Source organism: Prunus avium, chromosome 3 (assembly GCF_965620075.1).
Source record: "Prunus avium chromosome 3, drPruAviu1.hap1.1, whole genome shotgun sequence".
NCBI lineage: Eukaryota > Viridiplantae > Streptophyta > Magnoliopsida > Rosales > Rosaceae > Prunus > Prunus avium.
Genome location: NC_142286.1, coordinates 30,625,117 through 30,638,011, shown reverse-complemented (window position 1 = coordinate 30,638,011; position 12,895 = coordinate 30,625,117). Strand labels below are relative to the sequence as shown.

The 12,895-nt window shown below is 36.0% G+C and overlaps 3 protein-coding genes across 5 annotated transcripts; all 3 read left to right on the top strand.

Annotated features, from left to right (window-relative positions):
• The first annotated feature begins 985 nt into the window (after nt 1-985).
• Nucleotides 986-2,547, top strand: LOC110765924 (glutathione S-transferase F9). Of its 2 annotated transcripts, XM_088250296.1 has the most exons (4): nt 986-1,136; nt 1,238-1,386; nt 1,514-1,562; nt 1,820-2,547. In XM_088250296.1, the coding sequence occupies exons 2-4, from the start codon at nt 1,243-1,245 to the stop codon at nt 2,269-2,271; spliced, it is 645 nt and encodes a 214-aa protein (XP_088106422.1). In that variant the 5' UTR covers nt 986-1,136; nt 1,238-1,242; the 3' UTR covers nt 2,272-2,547. The 2 variants fall into 2 exon arrangements, with proteins under 2 accessions (XP_088106422.1, XP_021824860.2); XM_021969168.2 differs by lacking the exon at nt 986-1,136 and having other exon boundaries at nt 1,167-1,386.
• Nucleotides 2,548-2,686: 139 nt separating this feature from the next.
• On the top strand, nt 2,687-6,300 carry LOC110765923 (glutathione S-transferase F9-like). 2 transcript variants are annotated; one of them, XM_088250294.1, is made up of 4 exons: nt 2,687-2,897; nt 5,153-5,319; nt 5,438-5,486; nt 5,669-6,300. In XM_088250294.1, the coding sequence occupies exons 2-4, from the start codon at nt 5,176-5,178 to the stop codon at nt 6,127-6,129; spliced, it is 654 nt and encodes a 217-aa protein (XP_088106420.1). In that variant the 5' UTR covers nt 2,687-2,897; nt 5,153-5,175; the 3' UTR covers nt 6,130-6,300. The 2 variants fall into 2 exon arrangements, with proteins under 2 accessions (XP_088106420.1, XP_088106421.1); XM_088250295.1 differs by lacking the exon at nt 2,687-2,897 and adding an exon at nt 4,049-4,581.
• A 3,402-nt stretch (nt 6,301-9,702) lies between these two features.
• LOC110765948 (transcription factor JUNGBRUNNEN 1-like) lies at nt 9,703-12,502 on the top strand. Its single transcript, XM_021969194.2, has 3 exons — nt 9,703-9,975; nt 10,684-10,991; nt 11,720-12,502. Exons 1-3 carry the CDS (start codon nt 9,768-9,770, stop codon nt 12,119-12,121), a joined length of 918 nt encoding a protein of 305 aa, XP_021824886.2. The 5' UTR covers nt 9,703-9,767; the 3' UTR covers nt 12,122-12,502.
• Nucleotides 12,503-12,895: the final 393 nt, after the last annotated feature.

The following is a 12,895-nucleotide window of genomic DNA, read 5'->3' as shown; positions in this document are numbered from 1 at the left end:
AAAAAAACTCAATTGAATACACCTGCCTTAGATTAAGGTATGGGTGTGGTGAGTAATTTGAGTGCATGATTAATGGCTTGGTATAATTCATATTTTTGGGTTGAGCCTGGACTTTAGAAAGGTTGGTGGCTTACTACTGAGAACTGAGAAGGAACCTCTGCCAGTTTGGGCCTAAATCGGCTTCTGTCTTTGAATAACCTACAAAAAGATCATAGATCTTTGCATCTGATTTATCAACAGTTTTTTTGTTGTTGTTGTTGTTGTTGTGAAAATTAGCGATAATCCCTTTTTTCCTCCTAACAAATTGAACAAATTTACAACAGGTTTCTATGAGTTATTCCCTCATAATTACTTTTAAAAAATTAATCGTAGATTATAGATGTGAGTGAGGCTAGTTGATCAAAATAGTACTTCCACCCTTCGCGAGTTGGATTGTCATTTATCATAATTTAGACTATTAAACACGGTTGAGAGGCCCATACATATCACTCATTTGAACTTTGGCATCTCATATTAGTGAATGTGCCCAAGGTACCCATACAAGATATTGAATCAGAATCCAAAAATATTTGAGTAGCACATTGTTTTCATGCTATTTGGGTTGGTGAATACAAAACGCATTGTTTTCATGCTACATTTGATTTGGAGCATACAAAACGCATTGTTCTCATGCTATTTCTGAACCTCACTTGAGTGCATGAATGGTGGCGCATGCACTCTGAACCCTTTTGGCACTTTTTAATTGCTCATGCAATCCACAGCAGCCTAAATAGAACCATGATGTCAAAGACTATTATAATGGAAAATACTTCATTCCTTATAATATAAATAGAGTTTTTACATTATTGCCGAGACCAATATGATATGTGTGCATAATTTTTTTCTTTTTGTGTTTTTTATGAATTATTTTTGCATGTATTAAACTGTGATTAGCAAGAAGGAATATCTCCTTACGGATACAAGCAATATCCACCTACCTACTACCCACTAGCTACTCCGCAGTCTTCAAAGAAGAAAAAGACAAACAACTCAATGACGCCCCAATTTTTTCTTTCTGCACTTCATTTTCTGAGTGCACAAAAAATCTTATGAGCTTATCTACTTTGGAGTGCGGAGGCCAATTATTGGACCACTTGGTATGAGCATATCACACCTTAACAGCTATAAGAACTAAGAGACCATAATCTAGAGTACTCTGCAGACTGATATCTAAATTCTTGGTTTGTCACTGAAACAGTAAGAATGGTGGTAAAGGTGTATGGCACTGCCTATGCTTCCCCAAAGCGTGTGCTAGTGTGCCTTGTTGAGAAAGAGGTCGACTTTGAGACCATCCCCGTTGATCTCTTCAAGGGAGAGCACAAACACCCTGAATTTCTCAAATTGCAGGTGAGCTTTTGCTATTAATTCAATCTTTTGTGATTGTTTCTGCTCATCATCTCTTTGGAAATCATATTTATCATCTGTATATATGACGGTTGATCTTAATTTGTATTGCTTTTGTCTTTAAATGTAGCCCTTTGGAACAGTTCCTCTCATTCAAGATGGGGATTATACTTTATATGGTATGCTAAATCTTTAATTTTGGGATCAAAGTTAGCATTACATTTCATTTTTCTTGATCTTTTAGCATACCATTTCGTGGGTTTGCTTCAATTCATCATTTGAATCTGTGTAGAGCACCAAATTGGGATTGTACTGTTTGGGAAGTAAGAAAGTTTTGAATTTTTTTTCTTTGACAATAGTGTTCAGTGGTTTCTTATCAGCATCATCAACATAATGATCTAACAAGTTCTTTGATAAAACTGTCTTTGATCTGCAGAATCACGCGCAATCATAAGGTACTATGCCGAAAAATACAAGTCTCAAGGGACTGCTTTGCTAGGGAAGACAATTGAGGAAAGAGGGCTTGTTGAGCAATGGCTAGAGGTTGAAGCACACAACTTCCACCCACCACTCTACAACTTAGTCCTGCACATTTTGTTTGCCTCAGCATTGGGTTTTCCTTCAGATCCCAAGGTCATTCAAGAGAGTGAAGAAAAGCTAGGGAAGGTGTTGGACATTTATGAGGAGCGGCTGTCAAAGAGCAAGTACTTGGCTGGTGATTTCTTCAGCCTCGCTGATCTTAGCCACCTTCCATTTACTCAGTATCTGGTAACTGTTTTGGGGAAGGAGTATCTGATAAAGGACAGAAAGCATGTCTCTGCTTGGTGGAATGATATTAGCAACAGACCATCTTGGAAGAAGGTCCTCGAGTTTGGTGCCCCATTTTAAGGCAGATGTATTTTTGCATACAGCGGGTGCGTACAATGTTTTTCGCATAGTCATGTCATGTGAACGTTCCGAGGGAAGTTATTGTGAGAAGAGCATTATATTCACTATGATATGTACGAATTTCTGTACCTTGGGCTTGGGAAAAATAAATAATCAAACTAACTTGTAAGAATAATGATGTGCTATGTCCATCATCATTTGCTCTTTCTCTTGGCACATGGTAACGTATTATTGCTGCATAAGGAACATCAATGGACTTCTTTACCTTCTCTTTTTTGCTTTGTCTTGACAATTTTTTGTGGTTAGCTGCTTGGTTGAATAAGTCCCTCATTTTTGAATTATGAATGCTCAAGCTGGATGCGGGAGGGGTTTTAAAGCCAGTCCATATTTGGGTTTGGGCTGGATTTTAGTAGAGTTTGGTGGCTTAGCTAGAAGCAACCTGTGGGCTAGTTTGTCCTAGCTTTTGTTCTGATTTAACTTCACCCAAAAACCGAAGTTCGATGTTGAAAGCTTTGTCTCTCTCGCTCTCTTTTATCTCTCTTCTCACTCCATCTTCTCACTCTCGCTGACGGCCAGACCCATTGCCAAGTCTTGGGTTAAGCTTCACCATTGAAGGAAAGAACAAGGTACTTGAGCTATTTCTTGGTCTGCTTCTTCAATTTTTTTTTCCTTAATTGGATTCTGTGATGCAAGTTTTGATATTAAACCGATGCTTGAATGAATGGTTCTGGACTTTGAGGTTTTGCTTGGATTATGTTTTATTAATGTGTAAGAATGGCTTTTTATTCTGAAATACGATTGATTTGTTGGGAAAGATCAATTACATTCCACTTTAGTTTTCATTTTTTGTGATAGAGTATAGAGGAAAATGAGAGTGAGAATGGGAGTGAGAATGAGATTGGGAAGAGGATGAGAAGGGAGGATGGGAGGGAGGAGTACCAAAAGTGAAAACAAAAACTTGAAAGGGAAAACAATTTCAAATAGATTTCAATTTTTAGTTTTTGTTTTCACTTTTGTTACTCCTCCCTCACATCCTCCCCTCTCATCTTCCCTCTCAATCCCATCTCCACTCTCATTCTCACTTATGTTCTCCCTCTTTTTCCTCTATACTCTAGCACAAAAAGTGAAAATTAAAAACTAAAGTTGAAATGGTTATCAAATAGGCCCTAAATGTCACATTTTCTCTGTAGGGCTTGGAGTTTCGTTGGTAATAGAAATTTGAGTAATTGCATTTCATTTGGAGCGTGGTGTGAATTAGAAAAACCAAATTTGTGTAATCTTCAATGATTGTAGCAAAGGGAAAAGAAGCAAAAAAGAAAAGCAGATCAGAGCAAATGAGAAAGGGGAAGTGGGCAAACCCATTTTGGGATGTGAAATTTGTCGCATTATGAATGGTTTAGAGGAGAAAACCTTAGTTGCAATGGGGATATCACTGTTTTCCTCCCCGACCAATAATGTTATGCCATGTGAAAGTGTTATGATGAGTTTTCACGTGACATAGCGTTTTTGGTCGGGGATCACAAAATAGTATTATCCCCATCTCATGAAAGTCTTTCTCGGTTTGGAGGGGTGCTTTTTGGAGTTTCTAAAGATGAACTTTAGTTGAAAACAAAGCTAGGAAAGCAATTCACATTTTGTTCTGGGGTTTTGGACTTTTTGGGCTGGTTTTGTTTTTGTAGCTTTCCTAGCTTTAATTGCTTTTGTATGACTTTCGTGAATGTTAGATGATCAGAGCATAATTAACTCTTAGTTGGCTTTGCTTTCATAGTCACATCTATTACATAGTGTCTGCATCAACCATGGAGAAATAGAAACAAGGATTTCCATTCCAACATTCCATTCTCATTACCTTTCCCATTAACATTAGCATTCAATTTCATTCCACCAATAACACCACTTTAGAAAGATTGGTGGAATGAAATTGGTTTCCGTCTTTGCACCAATAGAGTTCAGTTCTCTTGTGTCATTGGCCCTCCCTGTCTCCATTTTCTATTTCTGCTGCTGTACTCAACATAACTAATAGATAAGCCCGTCAACTCTCTTTTCTATCAATTATGTGTGAGGACAGGTGGTAGAAAACGAAGAAGGAGACAGGGAGGGCACAGATAAGTTGGACACAGGAGAATTGAACTCCAAAAAGATCATACTACTTTGCAACCGATTTATGACCCCTTTTTTTCTCCAACAAATTGAGCAAATCTACAATCGATTCCTATGAGGGCACATGCATTCCGATCCGAACACCTTTGTGCTTCTTACCCATCTTACTTCTAAAACGTGAACCATAATCTACCCAGAATTACAATTGTGGTTGCTCTCTCTCTCTCTCTCTCTCTCTCTCTCTCTCTCTCTCTCTCTCTCCTGTACTTTTCCCCATCAGAATTTTCACACTCCCAAAAGGAAATCTAAATTCCAACCTCTATGAAATCCATATTTTGTCATGTATAAGCTAGGGAACAATCCATCATTTCGAAGAGTGACCTGACATTTATAAGCTATATCATCTCCAATCCTTCATTGACCTTTCTCTATCATCTATTTATATCATTCATACGGTCATGAATCATGATGAAGGAACAGTTTCTGGATAGTTGATGTGTGAAAGAATGTTTGTAAATTGTAATCTTAATTTTGGGAAAACTGAAAAGAAAAAGAAAAACAGTAATGAGTAATTGCATTTCATTTGGGGTGTGATGTGAATTAAAAAAACCAAATTTGTGTAATCTGTAATCTACAAAGTATATGCATCAACTATGGACAAATATAGAAATAAGGATTTCTATCCCAAAATTCCATTGTCATTATCTTTCCTATTAACATTACCATTCAATTTCATTGCCCCAACCAAACACCACTTAGAACCAAAAGCTGGAATGTGCAGACTGCAGGCTCTTCTAAGTCACAATGGTGGTGAAGGTGTATGGCTCCATCGACGCTTCCCCACAGCGTGTGCTGGCTTGCCTTGTAGAGAAAGAGATTGACTTTGAGATCATCCCCATTGATCTCTTCAAGGGGGAGCACAAGGACCTTGAGTTCCTCAAATTACAGGTTAGCTTTAGCTAGTATTATTCAGTCACTTGTTAATTGTGATTGGTCTACTCATAATAATCTCTTTCGAAACTATAAATGTATTGATCTTTGCATTGCTTTGTCTTTAAATGTGTAGCCCTTTGGACAAGTTCCTGTCATTCAAGATGGGGACTATACTCTGTATGGTATGCTCTGCCTTTTCTGCTTTCTGGTCTTTAATTTGGGACCAAAGTAATTAACATTACATGCATTTTGTTACATTATTTATCTCCTAACATTATTCGATTGGAATGCTTGGGAAGCAAGAAATACAGAGTTTTGTTTGACATACACAAACTTGTTCACTGGTTTCTAATCTGACTTGCAGAATCGCGTGCAATCATGAGATACTACGCAGAAAAATTCAAGTCCCAGGGGACTGAGTTGCTGGGAAAGACAATTGAGGAAAGAGGGCTTGTGGAACAATGGCTAGAGGTTGAAGCGCAAAGATTCCACCCTCCAGTCTACAAGTTAGTCGTTCACATTCTGCTTGCCTCAGCATTGGGTTTTCCTTCAGATCCCAAGATCATTCAAGAGAGTGAAGCAAAGCTGGGGAAGGTGTTGGACATTTATGAGGAGAGGCTTTCAAAGAGCAAGTACTTGGCTGGTGATTTCTTCAGCCTTGCTGATCTTAGCCACCTTCCGTTTAGCCAGCACTTGGTGGCTGATTTGGGGAAGGAGCATATGATCAGGGACAGAAAACATGTCTCTGCTTGGTGGGATGATATCAGCAACAGGCCATCTTGGAAGAAAGTCCTCCAGCTTGGGGTGTTTGAATTGCCTAAATGATTATGCTATCATATGTATATGAATTTTCCCTTCTCTACTACAAACAAAATGTTGTTTATGACGTTGATGAATGTAAAGTCCAACGTCGGGAACTTGACAAAATAACATGAAACATAAATAATGAGTGGTTCTCCATTATTAATAGCACTGAGACCTTTTGTGATAAAACAACACACCTGTTGGGCTTCGCAAGAGCCGATGTACTTCATATGTTTGAAATGAAACTACTTATAATGAAGCATTATATACATGACTTTGGTTACGACTTTGTGAGTTGTATACATGACTTTGGTTAACGACTTTGTGAGTTGTAATCAGACAATTAATGGACTGCCATTTACAAGTGCATGTTTGAAAACTGCAAGGCTTTGTTTGTAGTTTATATATAGGGTCAGCGTCCACACATATGAAATCATTTATGATGTGGGTGCTGGATCAGTACAATTCTTCTGTCGTTTTGGCCCCATAGAGGAAACAAGAAACATCAGTTTTCACACAAATAATGGAGCCCTGGGAAAGTTCTGGATATTTGATAAAATATTGCAGATATAATTATAATAGAGAACATTATTTCTCTCCCAACCCTACACTCAATCCTCAAAGATAGAGATGAGAAAATCCATTGGATTAAATATTATTTCCATTTGGCCTGTTTATCACAAAACGTGACATGTTTAATTTGCATGCATATGCATGTTATCTATCACCAAAATGAGACAAGTTGAGCCATTGGATTGAAGAAAGCAAGAAAGTGAAGGGTAGATTTTGATACCAACAAACATGTTTTTGCTAAAAGTCAATGTATAACGTAGATGTTTTTTGTTTTTTTTTTGGCAAGAAATTAAGCAATTTCATTAGCTCCACATAATTGAACGTTTTAGCTTTTCAGCATGCGTGGATTGAAAAGAGAGAGAGAGAGAGAGAGAGAGAGAGAGAGAGGGGCCACTTGAGACTTGACTTGCCAATTGCCTTGTCAATTCTTCGTTTGGCTAGACTTGGAGAAGAGGAGACTTTCCATAGTTTGGTTATTCTCCATTAATTAAAATTATATTCAATGAATTCTTATAATGTTCGTTGTTCTTGTAAAAAGAAAAGAAAAAAAAAACACCATCATTTTCTACAGGAAGTCACAAATATACACCTAATAGTACATTTGATTTCCAGTCAAACCATAATCAAAAGAAAATTTAGTTTAGGTCACAAAAACCTTTGAAATTTGACAATGCGATTTTCTACTAGTCTTAGTCATACTTATTCATTTTTTTCCTTCCTTTTGGTCAGATTTTTCACCACATATTACGTATCTTTGCTTAATGTTTAAATACTTAAAAATTGCCTACCACAACATACAAAAATTTCTAGTAGTTTGTAAATTACCTACGTACCTTCATGAGTATTTTCTAAATGTTCTAGAATTATACATTTATTTGTCAAAGAAATTGTCACAACTATATGACCCCTCCACCTCTAATAAGTGGTTGTCAAAATTTCCATTTCAACATGAATATATAGCAGTAAATTTGAATTTTATTACTAGAATTAGAAAACCTCCTTGCGTTTCTTGTAAACGACATTTTTTCAGATGATGGTGGTAGTGTTTATTTAGACTCTTGGTTTATTTTTAGGGTTTCAATTATATTGGTTTCGTGAGCCTTGTTTGGAATCATGCTTAATTTGGAGCCCCCTTTTTCATACACTATTATTCTTAGCATGACATTGTTTTACATGTACAGAGATACAGATTAAAGCAAAAACGGCGTAGTATTGATGAGAGGTAAGCATACGTCGGAGGTAAGACTATTCTAAGGAGTGTAAGTTGCAACTTGGGGCTTGTCTCGAAGAAGAAGCTTCTGCAAGACTTGACTATATCTCTGCCATACAATCTCAAATATACATAGGACTTGGACTTTTTGCTTTTCAATAATTTGGTGTTAAGTATCAATAAAATTGTTGACGTTGCTTGCATGGTTGACTTCAAAATTTAAACTCAGTCTGGCCATTAAAAACCTATCGGCTTCCACTTCAACCGTTTCTCTATCTGCGTCTCTATCAAATTCAATGCATATATATATATATATATATATATATATATTCTTCTTCCTTTCTGCTGTGCGGACCGCATTTAATTTTGTACGAAACTCACCTGCCAAATTTTGATGCTGGCGAGATGACAATTCCTATGCTTGTTGAAAGTCGTATATGTAAGGAAGAAAGGTATGACCGAAGAAATATCAACAATGCAATCAGTAAATATAATTATACGATAGTTATATATATATTTTAAAAATATATTATTCTAACGAAAAATAACACATAAAAATCTTTATACGTTCTTGATATCGATAAATATAAGAGAACATAATGATAAGGAAAAAAATATCACACACATACAATATTTATAAAAAAAAATGTATATATGATTCATAAAGAAATATTATATCACACACATATAATATTTTTACCTAGTTTATTGATAAATTATTATTATTTTTCTTCAAATCTCTTTTAATATTAAGAAGAAACATATCATTAGTTAAAAGGGTTATGCAAATAGAACGTTATGGGCCTCATGTACTGTATCAAAATATAACATAAAATTATACGTTTTTTAATACAAGGTTTTTTTCACTGAGCTAGATCCCATAGGAGAAAAAAAAAACTATATCATCATAAGAGAATAAGAATTATCCCCCTTCCAAAGTGGACAATGGCCTGGTCTATATAGGGGGGCAAATATAATTCTATTTGATGCATTAAAATGGGTCAAATATATCTTCCCTCAGCAATAATTAATATTGTTTACTAAGCTTCGCGTTGAAAATTAATTGTCCCAATAAAAGAGTAAGGGACGTGGCCAATATAATTAGTCAAGGGGGTTGCCCACTCAGGTAGACTTTTAAACTATTTTACATGATCCATATCCCCAAATTTCAAAAGGTCGCATGTCACATGTTCTTTACCTTCCATGATTAATAATTTACCTTTTCTAAGCCTACCCAGGATTGTTCCACAAATCGCAATTAGTCACACATAATCAGTACTTGAAAGACTAATTAATTAAAAAGAAAAGGTAGAGAAAATGTGAGAACATGAATGTGATATTGAAAAGTTCAAAATCTTACAAGAGCTTATAAGGAGTTGTGTTATTTTCTCATTACCAATTGGGTTTCGGGTGGAACCTCAATTTTCTTTGTAATATGAAAACAGGTTTGCCCACGTATGAAAACCCAATGAGACACACATGCTCCATATCACCTAATATATATTATCCATGTATTAGATTTGAAAATTCACTGCACAAAAATGGGAGATTGCCAAAAACGGGCAAAATGGGTCAAAGGCTGGAACTCGAACTCTCCTTCATGTGGACAGAGTCAGAGGGACCAGCATATGAGATATAGACTTCTTCCAAGACCTTTTCGATCATGCCATGACTTGACTAAGGCAACCACCACTGCTTGAAACATCGATATATATAATATTTTAATTAATTAATTAATTAAAATTCTCGTGGGGGAGAAACTTAACTAAGATATTTTCTCTCTGTATATATATAAGAAGATTCTCCCGACTTTGATACTATAGCGCTGAGAAGAATAGTAGAGTCTAGAGAGAGAGAGAGAGAGAGAGAGAGAGATATGGAGGTGGCAAAGGTGATGAGAAATTCATCAGATCAGAAGGTTAAGGATGATGATGAGGAAATGATACTTCCAGGGTTTAGATTTCATCCAACTGATGAGGAGCTTGTTGGGTTTTATTTAAAGAAGAAGGTGGAGAAGAAACCCATTAGCATGGACCTCATCAAACAGATTGATATCTACAAATATGATCCTTGGGATCTTCCAAGTAAGACCCTTCATAATTTTTGTTTTTCAGTTGATTATATATGTGTATCTGTGAATAAATATGGATGCAAAAATCTTGAAAATATGTTGGATTAATATCTCAGATATAAAGTTGATAGATCTATACAGTACAACTGGTATGGCAGAAAGAGAGAATTCTACGAGGAGGCTGCGCGTTTTGCATGTCGTATAGCAAAAGCATATGTAGTCATTTTTACGGTGTGCTAGGAAAATGAAACTAATATCTCCATCCGAAGGAAAATTAGGGTTCTTGTTAGTTGTGTAATCATCACTTTAATTTGAATTTTAAGTCCGCTACTAAATAATTTCTTCCAAAGAAAAAGTTTAGCAAAATTAGCTAGCTAGATAGCTAGGACAACATGCAATGGTTAAGAGGAAAAAAACTTACATGCGGTGGAGTGATGGGACAATTGAGATGAGTGTTGTAGACACAATTGTCCCATCACTCTGAATTATGTAACTTTTTCCGCTGATTAGGGGTCCTAAAGTTGCCGTAACAAAAACTATTTGCATATGTGAGTCTTTATCTCCTATTAAGTTAACCAAAACACATTGAGACATACAAAACACGAAGAGTTCATCGTAGATAACTGACCAACCTCATTGCATGCATGTGTCATTCTAACCTATATATATCATAATTTATAATTTGCTCTCATGAGTTGCTTGTTTTCGGGTAACAATGAAGAAGTAAGCACTGTGGGGGAGAAAGAGTGCTACTTCTTTTGCAGAAGAGGGAGAAAATACAGGAACAGCATAAGGCCTAACAGAGTGACGGGTTCTGGATTTTGGAAAGCCACTGGCATTGATAAGCCCATATATTCAGTGAAAGAGCCACTCGAGTGCATTGGCCTCAAGAAATCATTAGTCTACTACCGTGGGAGTGCTGGCAAAGGCACCAAAACTGATTGGATGATGAATGAGTTTCGCCTTCCACCTCATGGCCATGGCAAAACTACCAACATCCTCAATGCTAAGGACATTACACAAGAAGCTGTAAGTCTCTTCCCTAATTCTTAGGGCATGTCTAATGTAATACCCAAATTTTCATACGAAAATTCTCATATGAGTCTAAAAATGGTGGTGCCTAAAGGCTTTGTAATTCTTTTTTGCTCTAATTGATGCACATGAGTGAAAGTAAATTTGGATTTTGGGTTTCTAGGGCATTGGAGAAGTCCTAACATAGGTTTGGACCCAGATCTAGAATTTGGGGTCTTAACATTGGAGATAGCCTGTTATAGTCTTAGTTAGGTGACTCAAATTTTGTATATATATATGTATGCCCCAAGTGAAGTATGATAAGACCACAATTTATATGTGTAAAGTTTCTTGATAAAGTTGTGTTGTCAGATTGTGAATTTGTATGCTCAAAGTGAAATTTTGTTTAAATATATGTATATATAGATCTCATTGACAAGTAGGAAATGTCAAAAAACTCGATCGGTATAAGAAAACAATTGATGCAACATGAGATGCTTATATTTATCAGATTGACGGAAATATTATATTATAGATAATATTGCGCAATGTAATTAAGATACTTATATTTACCTGAATCTAAAACATTAATTAGGTTAATTATTGCAAGAGAACATTACAAACCCTATACGCATGGAGTTAGTTATCTTAGTACTGGATTATATCTCCTCATTAAGTTAATTGTCTAATTATTTGCAAGTCAGAAAGCTAATCGCAATTTTGAATCCACGTGATTGGGTTTGCAGGAAGTTTGGACACTCTGCAGAATTTTCAAACGAATCCCATCTTACAAAAAGTACACACCAGATAATTGGAAAGAAGGCAACACCAAACAAAATCCTACCGATTCAAGTTCTAAAACATGCAGCTTCGAATCTGAGAATTACTGCGGCAAGCCACATTTGAGCCCTCAAGACTCGGTTGTCATGCAACGCATTGAAAGATCATCATCAAGACCGGTTCGTGTGGACGAACAAGTTGATGAAACAAATCAGTGGTTTAAATTTGTAGGGGAGACTCCACATGCAACATCTTATTCAAGCTTGAGGGATATTCCAAGCGACAACGATTTCTTTATAAATGGAAACTGGGATGAGCTGAGACCAGTGGTACAGCTGGCTGTTGATCCATCTTTCCCGAGTTTATGACTGTATAGATTGGTTTAGGCATATTTGGAGGGTCGTGTGCACCTCAAAGCTTTGTTTTTGTTTTTTTTTCCTTTTCTGTGGGCCTTTTTTTTCTGTCTCATGGTGGGTAAATAATGTAATAAAATTGTAGCGACTGTCATATATAAATATAGATATTTATAAAAATACCCAATCCTAGACATGTATTTATAAAAATACCCAAGCACTATTTAAACATAGAAACATACCCAAAATGGGTTTTTGGTATGTGTGTAATGATGGGTTTTGGGTATGTTTATAAATGGATTTTGAGTGTGTGTAATGATGAGTTTTGGGTATGTTTATAAAGTGTTTTGGGTGTTGGGTATTTTTATAATTTCAGCCCCCATTTTGGGTATTTTAGTGAAACTCCCATATAAATAAGTGTAGTGACAAACCTTGATTTACCTACTAATTTAACTATAATTTTAAAATATCAATATATACTATAATATATAGTGTGCCAAAGTCAAATGCTAGATTGTTGTAAACATGTTTTTTTAATATGTAATGAGATGAGGATGAATTGAATAGAGGAGTTGGATTAAGTATGAGCTGTACAAGTACACATGAACGCAATAAAGACATGGGTATATCATGTGATAAGTGTTGTAGAAATATAAGTATTAAAGTATATGTCACGTGAGGGGTGCTATAAAGACATGGGTGCATACGGGAAATTATATAATAGTACGGTAGTAGGATTATATGGTATAGCATGTACATGTGTTATAATATGGGTGGACGACATGTTGC